Source organism: Protopterus annectens, chromosome 16.part0, assembly GCF_019279795.1.
Source record: "Protopterus annectens isolate FY-2018-M chromosome 16.part0, PAN1.0, whole genome shotgun sequence".
NCBI classification, from domain to species: Eukaryota; Metazoa; Chordata; order Ceratodontiformes; family Protopteridae; genus Protopterus; species Protopterus annectens.
The window spans coordinates 842,695,164-842,718,210 of NC_056750.1; the positions used below are offsets into that span (position 1 = coordinate 842,695,164).

Sequence of the window (23,047 nt, forward strand, 5' to 3'; positions counted from 1 at the left end):
CCCATGGCAACTCCAGTTACTTGTTTAAAGTATTCCCAAGAAAATATATAAAAAAAATTGTTGTGTAAAATAAGATCAGCTAGTTCAGTACTAAGAAATATTTCATTGTCACTAACCCCAGGGATACTTCTAAGTGCTTCTTCCAATCAGGCTAAACCTGTTTCATGTGGTATGATGGAAAAAAGGTCAACTACATCAGTAGTGAGAAATAATAAGTTGGGAACATTTAATTTGGGGGTTATTTTACCCAAAAGTTCCCATGAATCCTTTAATAAATGCCTATCCTTACCCCATAATTGCTTTAGTTTCCAGTCCAAAAACTTGGATAAGGGGGAAATCTTTGAGCCCCGAGAGGCCACAATGGGTCTGGGGGGGGTTAATATCCTTGTGTATTTTGGGTACCCCAAATATAGAGGGCACCCTAGGGGTCTTGTTCTCCAAATATAGATAGATGTTATAATCAATGACCCCTTGGTCGAATAGGTCTTTAATAGCCATGTCAATTTTTTTATATGATAAGATGATCTCATTAATTGATTATTGACTGTATCGAGTTTCATCCTGTAAAATGGAGTTCTTTTTACCCTCATACACAGTCTTGTCCATGAGGACAATACCTCCCCCCTTATCGGGCTCCATAACTCAGACGTTAGGATTTTTACTAAGATGGATGAGTAAAGCTTGCTCCGACTCGTCTAAGTTCGGTGTAAATTTCCTATATCTTAATCTGTCCCTAATTTGTTTCTCTAATCTTAGTTCCAAATTTTTCAGCTGAGGGTGTATGGGAGGGTTAAAAATACTGGACCTGCTAGGTATAGATCTGTCCCCATAATGAGGGTCACTTCCAAATAAATTCTCCAAATTGAGTTTCCTAATGAAGATTTTGAGGTCCATAATAACCTGGGCTGTATTACTGGTTCGGTTAGGCACATATTTAAAGCCTTTGGAGAATAAACTAAAAAAAAGTTTCCGTCACTGGTGTGTTGCTGTAATTAAAAATATGAAAACCGGATCTACTTATTACTTCATAGTTGCCCCCTTTGTAACATTCTGTTACTGGAGGTATAGGGGTTACTAGTTCTTGTTCTTGTTGTTGTTGAAACCCCGTCCCCCTCTCTGGTGATGAAATTCTCTGTGAAAATGGTTATTACTTTTATTTTTTTGGTTATGAATCCTTTCCAAACGCCTAGGAAGAGGTTCGTAACTTCCTTCACCGCTGTCCTCTCCCCCCCACCACCACTACTGACATTATTACCCTCTAGATAATTACCAAAGTTAGAAGCAGAAAATCGTCTGCCATCTCTCGAGTAAGTACTGTGGGAAGGTGGAGGCCCAGGGTATTGTTTGCCTTCATTGTATTCCTTAATATCCTGATTTAATTTCTTGTGTTTTCTAACAATAATATCCTGACATTTTCTGTCTATCTGTACCCTAAGATCATAATATTTTTTCTCTTCGTTTTCAACTGTGAACATCAAATCATTAACAATTCTGTTGTTATAGGTCTCAATGACTTTGTTTAATTTACAAATTTCTTTTTCATTGATTTTAATGATGGCTTGAACAATTTCCAAGCCACAATTATCGGGAGGCCTATTGGCAAATAATATTAGAAGCCAATAGGACACCAGGATTAAATGACAGCATATCCATTGTACCACTGTTCAGGTTAAGAGCAGCAAAAACTGTGAAGTTATATATATTATATACATTTATAGATTTTTATGTATGATGACATTTTTTTAAAATAGTGTACTAGTAAGGGCTATATAAATTATTTGTGTTCAAATTATGATGTCAAATATTATTTTTATAAAGTATCTTTTATACAAGAATTTTTATTGTTCAGAACTGGATTGTAGATAAAAGTGCAAACAACACATTTATGCACAACAGAACTTGGTGCTTTAAATATTGATTGTTAATTAATCCAGCCTAATTAGTGTACCTTGTGACTAATATTTAAACAGTTTTTGAACTAACATTCGTGTTAGCTGATGAAGTCAGGGTTTTTCTCCGAAAACATTTTAACAGGTCTTTACTGGCATTTATATTTTAATAAATTTACAGTGGTTGCGGTTTTGCCTCAAGACTGAACTTTTCTAATGCTCATTTTATTAAATAACTCTGTTTCAAACATTTTGTTTGATTAATGAGCTCTTTTATGCTTCTTGTTTGCTTAATAAATGTTTCTGTGCTATTCGTTTACTTAACAATATACACGTTTTGTACCCTTGCAATGCTCCATCTTACCTATTTTAATAAATAAATCATTTGTGTGTGTTCTCTTTACTATTGACTTGTCTCTGGCCCTTTTTTGCTCTTGGTTCTTTTAGTTTGCCTTCGCCATTACCTCTGCACCTTGTGGCTTTGAAGAATTGCTAATCCCAATTCTGACACCATGTTGCTCACCAGGTCAGGATAAAACAGACGAGCATTGTGGGTTCTTGTTCAAGCAGCTTTATGGTTAGAGATTGCCTTACTTATCAAGGATTGATATCAGAGTATAGGCAAATAGAAAGAAAGAGGCAGCTCCTGTATGAAAGACCAGCACTGGTAGAGTTTTAATTGAATCTAGAACAGAAGCTGCCACTGAAATTGGAAATAATTAATAAAGCATATAAAATACTGCATGATAATTATCAATCAGAGGAGCTTAGAAAGGATTGGGAAGAGAAACTGGATAAGCAATTCACAAACAGACAATGGGAAGGATATATGTACATCTCCCAAATATGCAACAAAGTCTAGAAGATTTAGGATCTTTGGCTGAAAATGTTTATATAGGTATTTTTATACCCCAAGAAGACTCTAAGGATAACAAGTGTTGGAGGTGTGATGGGCAAGAAAGAGATGGCTGGGAACATATTTTTAGGAGTGTAATGAGCTGGCAGACTGTAGGGATTCCCTGAAGACTGCTGTGTCAGAGATGCTGGTTGAGCAGATTGAACTGACTGGGGAGATGATTTTTTTTTTTGAGTTATGCTACAGAATCAGAATTGCCTAGATATAGTAAAGCCTTGTTGAGTCTAATTATAGTGGCTGCCAAAAAAGCAATCACTAGAAAATGGAAATCAAAGTCTAGACTAACTTTACTGGAAGTAGTTAATATAGTAACTGAGATAAAAACAACTGGAAATGGGATCTTTAGAAAAGGGAGGGAGCAAACTACATAGGAATGGAACTGTGGCAATGATATATGAAGAGCAGGAATGAGGATTAAGAGGCAGGATTTGAATGAGCCATATAATACTTAACTGATAATGATTGGATAGATTATACGTGATGTATAAATTTTACAACTACAGTTGTTTCAGTGGTGTCTCCGGTGTACTGTTTACAACTAAAGTGGTGTCATGTTTGTTTTTCATTTGCAGAAATGTAAGATTGCCTATGTCATGTTTTAAAATTTAATAACGATGTATGTTGGAAAAAAAAGAGTGGCCAGCATGTAACTCTGATAGACTTCCTCCTACTAAGGAAAAGGCACTGGGGTAGAATCAATGATTTCAAAGTTATTCTCAGTGAAACAGTTGGCCCACAGCATAAGTCACTGGTTGCCACAATCAGCTGTAAGCAGTGGTCAGAGAAGGCTCTAAAGTTAATAGAGACCAGATTGAAGACCTGGAAGTTAACTGGAGAGAAAATACAACAGTTCAAGGAATTACTCTGGGCACTAGCACCTCAAGAATCAGAGGAAATAGGTGGAGTTCCCAAGGCTGGAAAATCTCCCTTATCAGCCTCAACAATAAGTTAAGCTCCCTCGTCAAATCCTCTAAAGATAGCTACGAAAACAGAATTGCAGCAGATAGTAAAGACAACCAATAAGGCCTTCTTATGTAAAGAATCTCCACGGCAATACCCAGATTTGCTCTGAGCTACTGCACAATGGTACCTCCTATACCGAGCCAACAGATATTGCCAATATACTGGCCGACAGATTCAGTGCCAACTTTACCCCTCCCTCCCAAGGGACGAGGCACCCAGTATTACTGCTGCACAGGTTAAAACAGAACTGTCCAAGGCCAAGAGTACAGCTTCGATGGGACCTGACAATATCCCTGGCTGTGTTCTACATGAACTACAGAGTGAACTGGCACCTCACCTGTGTACCCTGTTCAGTCACAGCCTCAACTCAGGATTTGTCCCTACTGAATGGCGCATTGCTACCATCATCCTTCTCCACAAAGGAGGAGCAACTACAGACCCTGGTAACTATTGCCCCATTAGCCTGATGAGTCTGATATGCAAAGCTATGGAACGCATCATCATGGACCTAATAAACAAGGATATTTGGATTCTCCAAACTCTGGATCCCACACAGCTTGTTTTTGTGAAGGGTAGATCATGCCTGCTCAACTTGGTCAACTTCTTTGAGTCAGTCACCAGAGCTGTGGATGAAGGCAAGGTGGTTCAACAACCTGCTCACCGGTCTGCAGGACATCAAAGGCAGATGGAAGGAGTACTTCCAGCAGCTTCTGAATGAAGAAAACCCCACAGAAGCTGTACTGCCCCAGACACAGCCTACAATGAGAGAAGAAGAGGAGACCACCGTAAAAGAAGTAAGAACAGCACTAAGGAAAATGAAGTCAGGGAAAGCAGCAGGCTCAGATGAGGTCACAGCAGATATGATAAAGACGTTGGATGAGATAGGGGAGAAATGGCTCCTGAGGGTACTCGTAGCAGTGTGGAGAGAAAGGCGTATCCCAGATGACTGGAGAATAAACATACTCATGTCAGTGTACAAGAACAAAGATGACATCCACAACTGTGGGCATTACAGAGGCATCATACTGCTGTCACAGTGCATGAAAGTTCTGGAGAGGGTGATTGATAAACAGATGTGCAGAGCACGAGAATGTAAGATGGGAGATGAGCAGTTCAAAGTCAGATCAGGATGCAACACAACTGACCCAATGTATGCAGTGAGACAGATAGCTGAAAAGAAGCTATAGATGCGGAAAGAGTCTAACTGGGCATTCCTAGATTTGGAGAAAGCATATGACAAGGTAACAGAAAAGCTGATTTGGGAAGTACTACTGTGGTTTAAAATCCCAGAAACATTGGTAGAATGAGTGCAGGCAATGTACAAGGACCCAGTGACTCGAGTAAGAACAGTGTTTGGCCTCACAGATGGGTTTCCAGTGTGAGTGGATGTGCACCAGGTTTCAGCTCTGAGCCCACTGCTGCTCATACTGGTAATGGACTAAATTAGCAAACAGGTTGGATGGGACAGATCCACAAAGTTGCTGTATGCAGATGATGTGGCATTACGGCAGACTCTGAGCAAGAACTTCAGCAAAGGATAAGGGAATGGAGTGCAAAACTGAAGGCACATGGGATGAAAATAAGATAACACAGTGGTAATGTTAGCAAACTGAGGAAATCAGAAGAAGATGAAAATCGAGATAGAAATGAAGATAGAACAGATAAAGGGTTTCAAGCATTGGGGAGAGGTGGTTGAGGAGAAGGGAAGCCACAATGAAGAGGTCAAACCTAGAATTAGAGGGACTGCAGCCTGGTGGCATAGAGTCTCAGGTGTAGTCTATGACAGAAGAATGCCAAAGAAAGTGAAAGGTAGAGTGTACAGGACAATGGGGTGACTAGTTCTACTGTGTGGTACAGAAACCTGGGCAGTAAAGGCAGAGCAGATGAGGAAGCTAGAGGTGATGGAAATTAAGTGTCTGAGAAGGGTGGTAGGATGCACACTGTGGACAGACGAAGAAATGAGGACATAAGCGCAGAAGCCAAAGTAGCTCCAGTTGCAGAAAAGATCAAAGAGATCAGATTACAGTGGTTTGGACACGTGTAGAAAAGTAGAAGACAATCTGGTGAAGATGATTTGGGACAGACAGGAAGAAGGTAAGAGGAAACGAGGACACCCAACAAAGAGGTGGATGGATTAAGTGAAGGAAGAACTGCAACAGTCAGGCGTAAATATTGAAGAAGGCAGGAGTGCGGCATTGAGTAGAGAGCGATGGTGACAGTTAACGCATTACCTGATCCCTTGTAGAAAATAGGAAAAAGGGAGCTGATGATGATTTTATTTATTTATTTATTTATTTATATTTGTTGGCCGGGAGTGTCCGACTGGACGTAGGTCCATTTTCAGCGGAGGCCCGGGGAGAAAAGCTCCACTATTAAAATAAATAGACAGTAGTTACATTGGATTACATAGCGATTACTTACAACATATTTACAGATGAAGAACATAGTACATCAGTAGACAACTAGAATCTTTATCTGTGAAGTACATAACAGACATTAACAAATGTTACAATAAGAAGTTCCTGCTGTATAAGTACTAGGCTTATGAGCATCTGAACTTGCTATAATCAAGGTAGTTAGTGGAGTGGAAAGAAAGGTAGTGGTTGGATGGGGTGGGTGATATTAGAGTGGGAGTTGCAAGGGCATAGCCAGCATGTTTTAGGTGCACTTTTAGTAAAGTTTTGAAGTGGGTGCATGATGGTATGGAGGTAATTGTGGGTGGGAGGGAGTTCCATAATTTGGCTATGGTGCAAGAGAATAGTGCTTCACCAGCAGAGTTATTGGCTTTAGTGATCTGCAAGTGATTTTTGTTGCTGGATCTTAGTGGTCTGGTGGTGCGATAGGGTTGGAGTAGATTCTGGAGGGATGGGACATTTAGTGGATGGTTTACTAGTTTGTGGGCAAGTGAGAGTTGATACCATTGAAGGAGGTGAGGGAGTTCAAGCCAGCCCAGTTCAGCAAGTGAGAGACCGTGGTGACTACGGTAGGATGCCCACGTGGTGAATTTGGCCATTTTGTTGTAGCAGGTCTCTAGCGTGTTTAAATTGCATTGCCTTAGGTTGGTATATATTGGAGAGGCATAAAGTAGGGTGGAGATAAGGTGGGAATTTGCTATTGAAATCTTTGCTGCTTTGGTGAGAAGATGCTTATTTTTGTATAATGCTCCTAGTGTTATGTGGACTTTTTTTTATGGTCATGGATATGTGAATGTCAAATTTTAGTTTATTGTCTATTTCTACTCTTAGCAATTTGGTGTGTTCAGTTGGGTATATAGTGGTGTTGTCTTTTGCTGTGATGTTAAAGTCAGAGTTGTTTTGAGTATGTTTGGTGGGTTGGAAGATGAGTAGTTTAGTTTTGTTTGGGTTGAGTATTAATTGGGCATCGGATAACCAAGTTTCAACAGAGGAAAAGGCTTCCTGTGTGACTTTTTGCAGTTTGGGTAGGGACTGGGCTGAGCAGATGATGGTCGAGTCATCTGCGTATTGTATGAGTGTGCCATGTGTGGTGGCAGAGGCTAGATTATTTGTGAAAACAGAGAAGAGTAGGGGTCCAAGGATGGATCCTTGGGGAACCCCTATGGAGACTGGTAGTTGGGGAGATATGTCATTCTGACATACAACGGATTGTTGGTGGTCAGACAGGTAACGCTGAAACCAGTTGGTGACTGATTGTGAGAAGGATAGGTTATTGAGGACAGAGATAAGTTGTTTGTATGGGACCATGTCAAATCCTTTAGATAGGTCTAGGAAAGTAGCAGAGGAGAGCAAGCCATCGTTTTTATGCTGAAGGATAGTGTTAGTAAAGGAGAGTAAGGCAGTGGTGGTGCTATGGTTTGGTCGGACACCATGCTGAGTATTGGAAAGGAGGTTGTAAGTAAGGAGGTAGTCTGAGACCTGAGAGTGCATGCATCTTTCTAGTATTTTGGAGAGTGGAGAGAAAATAGCTATGGGGCGGTAATTGGTTAGTTCTGTGGAGGGTCTGCCTTTGTGGAGGGGAATTATATGTGATACTTTCCACAGTGTGGGAGCATAACTTTCTGACAGATTGGTTAATCAAGATGGATACTCGGTAGGCCAGAGCATCAGCTGTGATTTGTAGGTATTCACTTGGGAGGTTGTCTGATGCTAATTTGGTGGGTTTAAGTTTAGTTAAGAGTTTTTTATGTTGGAGGTAGGTACAGGAGAAAAAGAGAAGGCAGCGGGAAGATTAGTAGTTGAAGGTGTAGGTTGGCGGGGAGGGGGGTTGTGTTGTATAGCTAGTGATAGTATGGTTTGTGTGAAGTGTGTGTTGCATGAGGTAGCAATATTTTCTGAGGAGTGAGGGATGTTAGGAGGAGGGGTACTGACTTTACCTGGGTGGAGGATGGAGTTTATGGAGGACCAGAATTGTTTGGGGCTGTGTTCGGAGGAGTCTAGGGCAGACTGCTAATATTGGAATTTGTCCTGTTTTATTAGCTTTTTGACTCTATTGCGTAGTTGTAGGAATTTCTGTCTAGTTGAGGGGTTTTGGTTTTGCGCCAGTGCTCCCAGGCTTTATCCCTGTTTTTCATTTCTGACTTAGTGATTTTCTGTAGCCATGGGGAGGGCTGTGCTTTGATTCTGGAAAGTCTTATGGGGGCATGGTAATTAAGGATGCTCAGGAAGGTACTATTAAAAAATTCAACTGCATCATCAAGACTGAGGTACTTTAGAGAATGAGATAAATGTGAGTGGGTTAAAGTTTATTTTTTACGTATTTGACGGTAGACGACGGGTTTAGCTTGGTATAGGTATTTTTTCAGTAGGAATGTTGGGGAGTGATCACTGAGGCTATCTGATAAGCAGCCTGTTATATATGACTGGGGGCTCTTACTGACTAGTATCCAATCCAGGGTAGTGTGCTTGCTGGAGTTTTTATTTATTCTGGTTGGCGACTGGACTAGTTGGGTGAAGCCATGAAGGTTTACATGATGGTTTGGATGGTTGCCAGAACAGGATTGCCAGTCAATATTGAAATCACCTAAAATTATAGTTTCTTGGGGGAGATGGCGGGTAGACCAGCTGAGGAGGTTTTCTAGTGGAGGGATGTTTTGGCCAGGTGGGAAGCAGCATCCAATTATGCTGATAGTTTTGTTTTGGTTTATTTTGAGGTTGGTATATATTATTTCTTCATTGCCTATTTGTGGAGCTGATAATTTTAAGATCTGGATGTTTAGATGCTGTTTAAATATTGTAGCTACACCGCCTCCTTTCTTGTTTAGCCGGTCTACTCTTAGTATGCCATAACCTGTAGGGAGTATTTGCTCACTGGTAATGTGAGGTTTTAACCAGGTTTCTGTCAGGATGACTATATCTGGGGAGTACAAGTCTATGGTGGCATGGAGTTCATGGACTTTGTTGGATATACTTCTAATATTTAGGCTTAGTAGAAGGAAGTCATTTGGCTTTCTATTGGCTGTAATATGGGAGAAGTTGTAGTTTCTAGTCTGATTATGAGGATTGGGGTTGGAGATGGTAGGGCCAGGGTTGGGGTAGATATCTCCACTTAGGGCTAGTTTTGATATGCATGAGGTTATTAGTTTTCTCAGTTTTTCAATGTGTTTGTTTATAAGGGAAACTTTATGATTGTGCTCTTTGGGTAATAGGTATGGTGGGAGGGTTACTATGTTACGTTGTAGGGATGCTTTATGTTTGAGTAATATAGTTGGTAGAATATGTGGGGGTGCATAGGGATGGTTCTCGAGTTGGTGGGAGGGGAGCTGAGTGTGGGTGAGACATGAGTGGTGGTGTGAGTAGTAGTACAGTGGCAGTGGCTGAGTGGGGGAATGATGGAGCTTTGGTAGGATGTAAGATATGCAAGGAGAGTGCATGCAGTGAGCATAGGTAAGCTTGTACATGTTAGTCGAGGAAGTGTGATAGTAGTGGGAAGATGGAGGAGGTAGTGTTGGGTTAGCGCTGTGGTTGGCTACTGGAAAGATGGGAGGGGTTTGTAAGTGTAAGAAAGGTGGGACCGCTGGTGGCGGGAGGAAATAGGGGGCAGGGTGGGGAGCGAAGCAGGTAGAGACCCTGTTAGTTGCACTTATGAGGGGGCTGGAAACAATCAGGTAATAGAGTTAACTGATGACTGAACATATGATAGTGACAAGGGTGGTTGTAGTTTTAAAAATGGTGCCTGCCACAGGTAATATTTATTAACTTTGGGATTGTCTTAAGGTAATAAACAGGGAAAGGGGAGGGGAGAACAAGGGTGTGAGCAGGCAGTTCTTTGTACTGCTGCTAATGAGCCAAAGCAAAGACAAGTTAGTGTTTGAGAAACAATCACAATTGACCAAGGACTGCTCTGAAACTGTAAGTCATTTCTTAACCATTTCTCAGGTGGAAAAACAGGATAACCTTGTATCAGTAGGCCACTGTGGTCTCAGTTTAAATTTAGAAACACACAGTATTGATCAGATTATGGATACTATTTGCTAACAGAAGGGAATAAGAGAGAAAGTGGAAGATGAGTGTGTGTGTGGGGGGGGGGGGGGGCTGCTTACATGCAAAAGCAGAGTGCTCTCCAGGGAAAATTGAATATTGGCTCAAACAGGTAGACACATACTCAAAGTTAACTTTAGCTGTTTGCAGACAGTTCAGACCCGGACTGCGTTTTTCTTATAAGAATGATAAAGGTGGTACCGCAGTTGAATACTTAACAGTGGTGTTCGGTCTAGAAAAGAAGAGTACAGAGAGGAGTAAGCACTTTGAGATGGTAAAGATATATTATAAAGATTACAAAAAAAACAAACTGAGCAAATAGATACTGTATGCAGGAAAATATGTCTTGAGCCAACTACTAGTATATGCAGATACTGAGCCAATTGGAAAAACATCTGTTAGAAGAAACCTCAAGACAGTTATGCAGTCACAGATAAAAATATAGCAAGCAGCACTCTGTTGAGGTTGTCTAATGTGATTCTATCCACAAGTAACAGCACAATTATATAGAAATAATTAGACACCAGTATGATCTGTCTACACACAATACAATTACATGAATAACATTAGTGAACAAGGTGCAGCTATGCAAATAGACCATACTATTAATGACTTCACTAGAAAGACCCAAATGTTGACATTCGAAATGTCGATAACGAAACATGGACAATGTAAATGTCATATTAATGTACATGTGCATTAATCTCGTTGCATGCAAAATTAAAACTTAAAAAATAGGAAAAATGTCTTTTGTGCAGATGGGCAAGCCCCTGTGTGAGGTGGTTGTGCCTCAACATCCTCCTGCTAATTATACACATTAACTCCAAGACTGCATAACATCAGGGGACTGGGCATATTTCCTGACCTTAACAATTGTGCTTGTCAACCATCTACTTAGTCAACCAAACTAAACACGTATCAACCATGTCCAATTTTACCCTTCTCTCCCAATATCATCAAATAGAACTCTCCCTGCTTACACTATGGAATAAGTCCTTAATGCTCTCTTTAAGGCCAAGAACACTGCATCAATGGGCCCAGACAATATCCCAGGATGCCTTCTAATCAGCATGAAACATATGCTATCAGGCCCTCTGGAATTGCTATTTAACTGTAGCCTTCATGCAGGCTTCATACTTCATGAATGGAAAACAGCAACAGCCATCCCTATCCACAAAGGTGGGACGCATACCCTAGAAACTACAAACCCATAAGTCGTACTAGTCTCATATGCAAAGCTAGGGAATGAATTATCATGGAAATGATTGATAATGACATAGAAACGTCCAGACATGGGACCCAACTCAGTTTGGTTTCATCAAGGGCAGGTCATGCCTACTCAACCTGGTAGACATCTTTGAGAAGGTCACCAAAGCAATAGATGAGGACAAAATGGTTCATGCTGCCTATCTTCACCAATTCAAAAAACACCTCAAAGATCTCCTAAAGTCCCAATGGCTATGCCCTTGCTCTAATCCAGACTAATAGCAAACATTCCAGGCCCACCTAAGCCTCTACCCAACCCAAAACCTTAAGGGTCCACAATGTAGCCATGTTAGACCATCTATCTAAGTCTGTTCCTCTTTTAAACAATAAGTATAACCTTTTTGCTTGTTTTATTTGCCTATGAATGTAATAATAATTACTTGATCTTCTGATGTTTTTGTTTATCTACCTCTGTTCTTTGGAGCTTTTCTCCCCGGGCCTCTACTGAAAATGGACATGTATCCAGCTAGACTAGCCCGGTCAACAAATGTAAAATAAAATAAATAAAATAAAATCTTGACCTGGCCAAGGCATTTGACACAATTCCCCACTCAGGCATTGTTGACAAACACAGGAGGTTAGGTACAAACCCTTATGTCACCCACTGGATAGTCAGCTGGTTCACAGACAGGACCCAGGAAGTTAGAATTTGGGGAGTCTACCTAAACAAAGAGGCCAGTTACAAGAGGAGTCCCTCAAGAATTGGTCCTGGGATCTCTCCTTTTGGCATTTACTTCTCTGAATTCAAAGCCAGTGTCAGTGGCCTCTGGCTGACTAAGTTTGCAGATAATTTCAAATTAGGAGCTGTCACTGAATCCCCCACTAACACAGATGTTCTACAGGAAGGGCTGACACAGACAAATAACTGGTGTAAAAGCCATGGATTGAAACTAAATTCCAAGAAATGCATAACAGAATCCTTTGGGAAGTTATACACAACTGGTAACTATCATATTGACAACACACCCCTAAGAGTTGACTCAGTATAATCTAGCCTTTGACCATCACGTGTTTACAGTAGTGAGGAAATCATTCTATGTTGTGCAATTTATGAACAAAGTTGTGACTTCTAGGTCCAAGGAAGTAATTGTTCCATTGTATTTGGCATTTCATCAGACCTGTCATCAAGTACAATACTCCCTTTAGTATGTATGTAACCAGGCATATGCAACAACTGGAACATCCACAAAGGTTCCTCACTAAAATAATACAGGGCATAAGTAACATGTCCTATGCAGGCTGTCTCAAGGTCCTGTTTCTGCATTCTGTCTCCTACAGGCTGTTGAGGGAAGATCTATGCCTGGCATATAAGGCATTGTCAGACTCCACTCTGATGGACCTCTTGCATAACTCCAAAACAAACAGAACAGGAATTACCTGTTCTATAGTCTTGAATCTTACCTGTGATATAAATATGTCCTGCTGGAGAGATAGGTATGTTCCCCAGAGACTACCGCCTTCTCCGAAACAGACTCCCCATCCATGTGAAGCAGAACTCCTCCCTATCCCAATTCAAGAGTAACTTCTACAATTGAATAGGAAACAGGAAATTTATCCCTGGTTTGGCATCTATGTCTCTAAATGGACACAGGCAGCCTGTAAATGGTTCAGCTCCCAGGGCCATGCTTGTAAATGTTTCATCTCTCAGGCCCCTGCTTACACTTATCAAGGGTACCAGAACTTGTCAGAGATTTGGGATGCATGGCTAGGCTTAAAAAGGCCCTTGTGGTCATTAGCCTGGTAAACACCTATGAACCAAACAATTTCAGCAAAATTCAGTGATACCATGTATCTACAGCTTTATCTATACCTGTGTGTGTGTGTGTGTGTGTGTGTGTGTGTGTGTGTGTGTGTGTGTGTGTGTAAGCATTCACATAGCCAATCTTCACTTCAGACTTACAATTTTCAGTTTTTCATTTGTCTATTCACGTGTTGTGTTTTAACTACAAAGTGCAGGTGGTTGGACTTCATCAGTGTAAGTGAGTGGACATTATGTTAAGTTGTCAATCTCGCCTTCATTCTTGCTTGATGGGTTCGGAGCCGATCCTCGGCTCCGACTCGGCACTTGCTAAGCTCGAGAGCCACTTTTACCAGCTCGAGGCAGCCCCATATCCCATGATGCAAGGCGGTAAGTACCTAGATCTCGTTTGCCGCTTCGCTGATGAGGTCCTCCTTTTACCAGCTCCTGGTAAGTGATTTATACAGTACTTCTTTTGCCCCTCTTTCAGTTTAAAGTTAATTTTAAACTTAAATTTAATAGTTTTAGACTAGTTTTGGTCCCTTTCTGACTAAAATTCCCTCTCTCCTTTAAAGTTTTTAGTCAGGCCTTCTCCCATCCCATCCCCCCCTTGTTAGGGTGTGTGTGTGTTTGTGAGAGAATAGTTTCTCTTTTTTGGGATTGTTATATTTCTTGGACAGGTGTTGTGTGTGTGTGTTTTTTACACCATGTCTAAGGAAAGGGTCTCAGGCTTTAAGAAGTGTGACTCGTGCTGTCAGAAGATGTCTCTGACAGACGGTCACACTTCTTGCTTATACTGCCTGGGACCTCTCCACCTGCAGGACTCCTGTGCGATTTGTCATTCTTTTAGCCAGAGAGTCCTGCAGGAAAGGAGAAATAAGCTGATTTTGAGGGGCCTACTTAAGCCGGAGGGCTCTCTGGCTAAGTCGGCTCCATCTAAGACTTCTAAGTCTTCCAAGGCCCAGGCTTCTGTGTCCAAGCCTGCGGCCTCGGCTCCGACTCTTTCAGAGTCGAGATCGGCTCCGGCTGGAGCCGATTCTGGTTTGCACAAACCTTCGGCACCAATGGCTATCGGTGCCGATTCTGGTTCGACCACTTCGGTGTCGGCTCCGATCGGTTCCGATCACCATGTGGCTCAGGCTTCGGTGTCGGCGCCGACTGGCGCCGACACCCTTACTTTTATGTCTGTATCGGCTCCGGCCGGAGCCGATGCATCGAAACTTTCTGTCGGTGCCAAAAAGTTGTCTGCTCCGACAGCTTCCATGGTTTCGTCGGCTCCGATGGTTCCTTTGAGGAAAAAGTCTAGGTCCCCTTCCTTGGAACCGATACTCTCGGCTCCGGCTTCTCCCCTCCTCTCGGAATGGAGCCATCGGAGCCGATCATCCAGGTCATCCAGGCTTTCTGACCATGATTTAGAGAGAGTGGTCAGTAGATTATTAAAATCACAGGCACTGGCCCAGATGCTACATAGTCAGTCTCAACAGACGACTATTACTCCACACCCCATTGCAGTTCCTCCTTCGACTCTACCCCAGAGTTTGGAGTTGGAGTCTTCGGGAATGGTTTCTGCTACGGCTGAGGGACAGATACCCCCTTCTGCTCCTTCATCCTCTACTCTTATCTCCTCTTCGAGACCTTCCTTAGAGGGATTCAGTGGTTGGGCTTCCCTGGTCTCCTCCGAGGGGGTGAGTGGCATCGGACCCTTGTCCGACCCCACTCTTCCCCTTGGAGCCTCTGCCTTGGTGAGCTCGGCTCCGACATCTGCCTCGGAGCCTTCCCTTTCGGTGGGTCCTGGAGTTCCTGGTTCTTCGGAACGGGTTCTCTCGGACCTCCCTGGGAGGGGAGCCTTCGAGGTGATGAAGAGTGTGCTGGCCACTGGACTCAGCCAGCAGTCTGTTCCCTTAGCTCCTCCCTCTATGGTGCCTGTCGATATCTCTGCCACTTCTCTTGCTCCCGGACCCAGAGATCCTCCGCCTCAGGTTTCCCCACTGGGAAGAGCCCCCTCTTCCGAGGATTCTCCTGATCAGTCAGGAGATCCTCCGCGAAAGAGGACCTGTAAGAGGAAACACGTAGACTCCCGAGTCTATCACTTCAGATACTGACTTAGATGAGTCAGAGGGATCCCCAAGATCCCCCTCTGAGGATGTCTCCTTCTCAGACATCCTAGAACTCCTTAGACAGAGGGGAAACTGGCCCACCAATAATCCCTCTGAGGATGAGTCGGTATACCTGGAGGCATTTGGATCTCGGCCCTCCACCTCCTGGGTGTCTCCGCCTTCGAGCCCCTTATGCAGGTTATTGCTCGAAAGGCGTGGGCTGCTCCTGACTCTGTAGAGCCAGTCCCTAGGAGGCCTTCTAAATTTATTACTGCCCCGTCGGACAAGCAATTCCTCACGAAAGGTGTCCCTGCTGATGCCATGGTGGTGGCGGCTGCCACTAAGAAGGAACTTGCAGATCCTTCCGTACCTGTTCATCCTCCTAATAAGGACTCTAGGACCATGGATAGGTATGGTAAGCGGATGTTCTCTTCAGCGACCTTTGCTATGCGTTCGCTGAACTACCTATGTCACTTCACCAGACTCCAGAGGGATATCCTTAAGGAGCTAGGTGAAGTAGTACAGGATCCTACAGCTGCAGGGGCTCAAGAAAAAATTGCTTCGCAGCTAGGAACCCTTAATTCTATTGCTAACTCCTCCATGCGACTGATATCATATGCTGCAGATGGAGCGAGTAGGGCCGCAGGTACAGGTGTGGCTCTTAGACGCCAAGCCTGGATGCGGCTCTGTAATTTTGCAGATCCCTTTAAGGCGTCCTTCACAAACTCTCCCTTTGATGGGTCAGCTTTGTTTGGCCCTCAAGTGAAGGAAACGTTGACCAGGTGTGAGCAGGACGGCAAGACTTTCTGCCGTAGGGGTCCGTTTTTCCACCCCTTCTAGACCAAAGGGCAGAAGGGTGGCAAAATGTGGTTCTGCAAATCCCAAGGAGTCACGCCGGATTCACGTGGTCAGTTTACCCCTAGAGGCAGAGGGGTAACAATAACAGACGCCGCTCTAGAGGCAGAGGGGGTCCACAAAACCAGGGAAGCAGAGAGCCTCTCTCTGACGAGCCCTTTCAGCATCCCTGAGATGTTGCCCGGCTGTCCATCCTTGGAGGCAGTCGGGGGAAGACTATCGCTGTACCCAGAAGCCTGGCGTTCCCTCACTCAAGACAGATGGGTACAGTCGATCATATCCGAGGGTTACAAAATTCCTTTCGAGGAAAGTCCTTTCTATCACTCAAATTCCCTTCCAGATGTACCACCCGGTCTAAGGGAAATTGCAGAGTTAGAAGTCTTAAAACTACTGCAAAAAAGAGCCATTCAGCCAGTTACAACAGATCATTCAGAGCCCGGAATCTACTGAAGGTTCTTTTGGTCCCCAAAAGACGGAGACTGGAGACCAATATTGGATCTCAGCAGACTCAACAAGTCTGTGAGGAAGACAAGATTCCGAATGGTCACTCTTCAGTCAATTCTGCCCTTCTTACAGAAGGACAACTGGATGTGCTCAATAGATCTTCAGGATGCGTGCTATCACATAAAAATTCACAGACGCCCCAGGAGATTTCTCCGCCTTCGGCTGGGGTCCAGTCATTTCCAGTTCAGAGCCCTGCCCTTTGGTCTCACTACAGCCCCCAGAGTGTTCACCAAATGTATGGCAGTGGTCACGGCTCACCTGAGACGTCAAGGATTCCAGGTGTTTCCGTATCTCGACGACTGGCTCCTTTCAGCCACCACCAGGCATCAGCTTCTTCAAGCCAGGGATTACACAATAAATCTTTGTTCTCAATTGGGCATCTCGATGAACTCCGAAAAATCATCCTTATTGCCCTGCCAGTCTATTACTTTCATAGGCGCAAACTTAAACACTGTTCGGATGTCAGCTACCCTTACAGATCAAAGAATCTCAGACATTGAAAGTCACGTCAGGATCATTCTAGCCAACAAGAAGGTTCAGACCAGAATGGTTCTAAAGGTGTTAGGCCTCATGGCTGCGGCCATTACCCTTCTTCCCCTGGCTCGCTTCTATATGCTCCTTCTTCAATGGATGTTGTTCACTCAGTGGTCTTACCAACAACTTCCAATGCGTCACCAAATACTGGTGACACAGATTTGCAAGAATCATCTTGCTTGGTGGATCACTTCTCCCCAGATTCACCAAGGCAGACACTTTGTACCCCCATCCCCGGTAGCCACTGTCTCTACGGATGCCTCCCTGATCGGGTGGGGGCATTATCAGGGCAGGATGGTTCATGGGACGTGGCAACCTTCGAATACCACCTGCACATAAATGTCCTAGAGATGAGAGCAGTGCTTTTAACGTTGCAAGCCCTCAATGACTTTCTTCCCGTAGGGACAATTGCAGTCCACACAGACAACATGTCTGTAGTTTGGTATATCAACAAACAGGGCGGAACCAAGTCCTACCCCTTGTGTCGAGAAGCGCTCAGACTTTGGCAATGGGCGATCTCCTCTCATCGGTTTCTGGTAGCAACGCACATCCCTGGGAAAACCAACATTTTAGCGGACAGATTGAGCAGAGCTATTCTCATGTCTCACGAGTGGTCTCTCAAACAATCTATAGTGGAAGAGATTTTTCTGGAATGGGGTCGCCCATGTTGCGATCTTTTTGCTACTCCCCAAAACAGCAAATGCCCAGACTTCTTCTCTCTCTTCCCACTGCCAGGCCATCCCCCCAGAGACGCTCTGACCCAGGATTGGCCCCAGGGACTTCTTTATGCCTTTCCTCCATTTCCTCTGATCCCTCAAGTTTCCAGAAAGCAACCGTTTTGAGAGCCAAATTGATTCTCATTGCTCCTTATTGGCCTCGACAAATTTGGTTTCCGTTCCTCCATCGTCACCTTTTGGTGCAGCCGTGGCATCTGGACCCAGTGCCAGATCTTCTGATTCACCAATCCGGTCAGCTGCACCGGTCTATCCCTTCTCTCAACCTCACAGCATGGTTGCTCCACTTCCTTCCTTAGCCAGGCTTCCTATGATCTCTAACCCTGTTAGAGACATCATAGTAGCTTCCTTAAAATCCTCTACCAGGAGGATTTATACGAGCAAATGGAAACGTTTTTCTTATTGGGCTAAAGCCAAGAATATTGATCCCTTCACTGCTCCAGTTCAAGCAGTTTTGGATTTCTTAGCGGAGATTTTTCACGCGGGCTCCTCTTCTTCCACAGTTAGAGTTCAGTTAGCTGCTATCTCGAACTTTCATGTCGGGTTCGCATATCACAACATTATGTCCCACAGGCTTTGTAGAGCCTTCTTGAAAGGAATTTTCCTCCTGAAGCCTCCAGTCAGGAGTCCTCCTCCTCAATGGGACCTAAATTTAGTGCTGACATCCTTGATTCTTCCCCCCTTCGAGCCAGCTGTTTCTTGTTCCCTGAAATTTCTTTCATGGAAAACTTTATTCCTGGTTGCTATTACATCGGCTAGGAGGGTGTCTGAACTTCATGCTCTATCTGTTCGCCCCCCCTATTTGGTCTTCCACAAAGACAGAGTATCATTGAGAACTAATCCGACCTTTTTGCCTAAGGTCGCCTCAAAGACTAATTTGAATCAAGCCATTGATCTCCCTGTATTTTTTCCAAACTGTTCAAACAGATCGGAACAAAAATTACATTATCTTGATGTCCACCGCCAACTCAGATATTATTTGGACAGAACAAAACAATTCAGGAAATCCGATCAACTCTTTGTTTCCTATGCTGATAACAAGAAAGGCCTTCCTGTCTCAAAAGTGACCTTATCTAGATGGCTTTCTTCTGTTATCTCTGAAATTTATCGGCTCAGGGGAAAACAGCTGTGCTCGAAACCTAAAGCACATTCAACCAGAAGCTTAGCTACTTCTACAGCCTTTCAAGCTAGACTTCCTTTAGACACTATTTGTGCAGCGGCCACTTGGGCCACTCCTCATACATTTGTTTCCCATTACAAATTGGATTTGGCCTCCAGGGACAGAGCCAGTTTTGGCTCTACCGTTCTCAAGAGTCTGTTCCATTGAGCCACCCAGGATAGAGGTGCTAGGGACGGTCCCATCAAGCAAGAATGAAGGCGAGATTGACAACTTAACATTGAGAAGTTATGTACCTACCATAACGTTCCATGTTAGTTGTCTTCTCGCCTTCTTTCTTGCGACCCTCCCTCCTTCCCCCAGGCCTGGACAGACCTTTCTCTACAAGGAATTATACTTCTGAAGACCGTACAGAGCTGGTCCTTCTACCATCCTGCAGGTTTTTCTCTTCTTCTTTCTTCCTTTGGGAAGTTATTATGCTAGGTGCTATTGCCCTTTTGTCATCAAACGAGATCTGGGTACTTACCGCCTTGCATCATGGGATATGGGGCTGCCTCGAGCTGGTAAAAGTGACTCTCGAGCTTAGCAAGTGCCGAGTCGGAGCCGAGGATCGGCTCCGAACCCATCAAGCAAGAAAGAAGGCGAGAGAAGACAACTAACATGGAACGTTATGGTAGGTACATAACTTCTCATTCAGTTTACTTGCACTGTTATTTCCTGGTGGGATTTGTGTGTTTTCTGACCTATGCACACAGTTAAGTGAGTGGATTTGTCCTTTTCTCCACTGTCATGTGATCTCAGAGGTGATATCTTTAAAGTTGCAATGTGCAAGGGTATGGAGAGGCACACACCACAGGACTGCAGGAGGGCAGCCCTGAAAAAGATGAGTTTTAGTGCTTTATTTAAGTTGAGAGGGCTTTGATGGGTTTGATGCAACACTTTGTTTTTGATGGTCTAAGTTTCAGCAAAGCCAGAAGGAAGCTATCAGCTCAGGTAAACATACACTGATTACCAACTGCATTTCTGTTACTTGAAACAGTAGATAAAGACTGAAATAGTAAACTGTTCTAATTTTTTATCAAGATCTGCTGGTTCTGATCCACTCTACATCCAGACAAAATATGGAAAGTTATTTTTTCATTTTGCAGGTAAAATAAATTATACTTTGGTTATGTGATGGGGACAGATCTCCTCACTCTTTAACGAAGGTAACATGCAGACAGAAAAAGGAGATGTTTTGATTCTAGTGGGAAACGAGGATCATCCTGAACAGTCCACACAAGAATAGATCAAAATGTCTTGTCTTCACCTTTTACATTGTATTCAGTCAAGCCATATGGTAGCAAGTAAACACAGTTTACGCATATCTTATGTTAGAAGTTTACTTGCTTAGATATGCAAATCAGAAGGATAACATCAGTGGAGGATGAGTTTAATATTTAATGATTTGCATGACACCTTCTTAAAGTTTTGATTACAAATGTATATCTAGAAGTTGTAGTGTCATGGTTGCAAGAACTGGAAAATTAACCATCTGAAATTTACTTATATTCTCTGTCTCTCTCTCTCTCCCTCTCCCAGGCAATGAAAACCCTCAAACATAAAAATATAACCAGTCTCTACCAGGTCATTGAAACTACAAGTTACATATACATTGCAGAAGAACTAGCGAGTGGAGGAGATGTAGCAGGATGGGTTAGTGACCATGGTGCTTGCAGTGAAGAACAGACCTGAAAGTGATTCCAACAGCTATGTGAAGGCGTTACCTACATGCATCGTAATGGCATTGCACATCGGTATGGTACTTCAGAGTTATTACAGTGTTATTAGCGTCATTCATAGAGGGACAGATAAAAACATAAACTCTCTGGATTTAGTCCATCTTTCATTAGGAATGCATGTGACTGTTACTAACCTCAATAACCTGGAATATATGTAAATGCAAACCTTATCCTTTTCACTGTCATGAATCCACGCACCCTATCCTCTCCATTTGTTTCACTGCAGCATGTAGTAACAATGGAGACACTCACGTCTTATGGAACAGCAGTCACAGCTCTGCTTGGCCACATGGAGCTGTCTAGTTTCACTACACACTGATATGACATTTAAGAAGTACTACTGTGGCCCATTATTATGAACCAATGAATAAAGATCCATTAGCAGCTCCAAAGTTGGAATACCATTATGGGGAGGATGGCAGTGAGTGACCAATTTGTCCATTCTGGGCTGAGGTCAGATTGACAGTAGCACTGCCATCCATAGGACAAAAAGGTGCACAGTATGCAGATTAGCTGGGGTATGTGCTTAGCTCTGTCAAGCCACCTCCTCAAGGCACAGGAAGACACTGCAGGGCCCTTGAATCTGTGAGCATGTGTGTCAGTCAATAGACAGAAATGATTTGGTGAAAATTGAAAAAAAAAAAAAAGGCTGATGGCCACTTGGTTGACAGAATTACAAATGGGCTGATCACAAATAGAAAGGCTGCTGGTTAGGAGGCAAGAGGGGTAAAGATATAAAGAAAAACAGTATATAATGAATAATCACCAATGAGCTTTTCAAAACACAAAACATTGAACAAACTCATTAGCAATTACCATCATCACCAACTAAATAATCTAAAAAACTAATGCAAATATAAACCAACAGGTTACATTTATGATTACCAAAACTGAAACTAAAATCAACTTTTACATGCAGTCTTTGCCCCCACACTCCCAGAAATTAAATATACTAATTCCAGGGTCACACAACCTCGTTGAAAGGGAAAAACCACCTGAATTATGTAACACCTGAGCTGCTGAAATTTGACAGTTACATAATTCGACCAACTAGGCCACTGATGAATAAAAACAACATTTCAGCACACAATGAAATTCATACAGCAATGAACCACATAGTAGCCAAAGAAAAAAACATTGCAAGCACTAAGTGCACAATGACATCGGAAAAAAACAATCACGATTTGTTGTCACCTCCCTCCAGCAGTTTAACTCTTGTGAAAACAACAACTCATACATTTACCAAGACAAGATCACTGGTGATATAGTCAAAGGCAAAACTGTACGGGTCTATATTATAACATCGAAGTTCAAAAACTTTGAATGTTTTAATATCGAACCCAGTAAAGCGAACACTTGAAATAGCAAAGCTGCAGAACACCAAATACTTTCCTAGGGAAATTATTCAGTGGGCCATTTCTGCAGCTTTGCTATTTTCTCAGCTGTGGAGCGAAGGTTACGGACCGGGTTAAGGTAAGTGTGCGAATCAAGGTGATTGTGCGATTGGGCGTGGGTTAGGTGAGTTAGGGTTAGGGCGCGGGTCAGGTAAATGTGCGATTGTGTGGATGTGAGGGTTAGGGTGGGGTAGGTGAGTTAGGGTTAGGGAGCAGGTAAGGTGAGTGTGCAATAGTTAGGGACCTTAGGGTTAGGGTTGGGTTAAGGTAAGTGTGTAGCTAGTGGTGTATATCTGGTTTAGTGTAGGGTTTCGTGAAGTGTATGTGTGTGGATTATTTATTTTGGTGTGCTTAAGTTGTGTGTATGTTTGTCGGAACAGTGAATATTTTCCCTGGTTAAAAATTTGCTATTCTGACTTCGGTTTTCTGGTGTTTTGATTGAATGGGGTCGATATTATAATATTCAATGTTTTTAGACTTCAGTGTTATAATATAGACCCAAACTCTACAGTAGTCAGCTCAGCTGCAGAAAACAAATATATATAATCATCATAATGCATCTATGTTGCCTGTTTTCATCTTTCCTCAACTGATGGGTTTCAGATCCGACCTTGGCCACTTTGTCAGACTTTGGCTCCATAGCTTGTGCTCCTCCACTCATAATCCTCTCTTCTCCTGAATTACCTCAGATAAAGTTTGCCTTGAAGTCAGCCAACCAGTTTGCACAAAAAGAAAAATACCTAGCAATAAGCATACTCCCATTTAAATTATATTTAGGCTATAATAGGAAGGAAAAGAAGACCAG

General features: G+C 43.0%; 1 protein-coding gene across 1 annotated transcript in view; it reads left to right on the plus strand.

The window, feature by feature from the left end:
* Positions 1-23,047, plus strand: part of LOC122790669 (serine/threonine-protein kinase Sgk1-like) — a 135,514-nt gene that overhangs the window by 56,643 nt on the left and 55,824 nt on the right. The window contains exon 3 of the mRNA XM_044058191.1: positions 20,649-20,797. Within this exon, the coding sequence (XP_043914126.1) occupies positions 20,649-20,797 (149 nt within the window). The remainder of the gene's footprint in view (positions 1-20,648; positions 20,798-23,047) is intronic.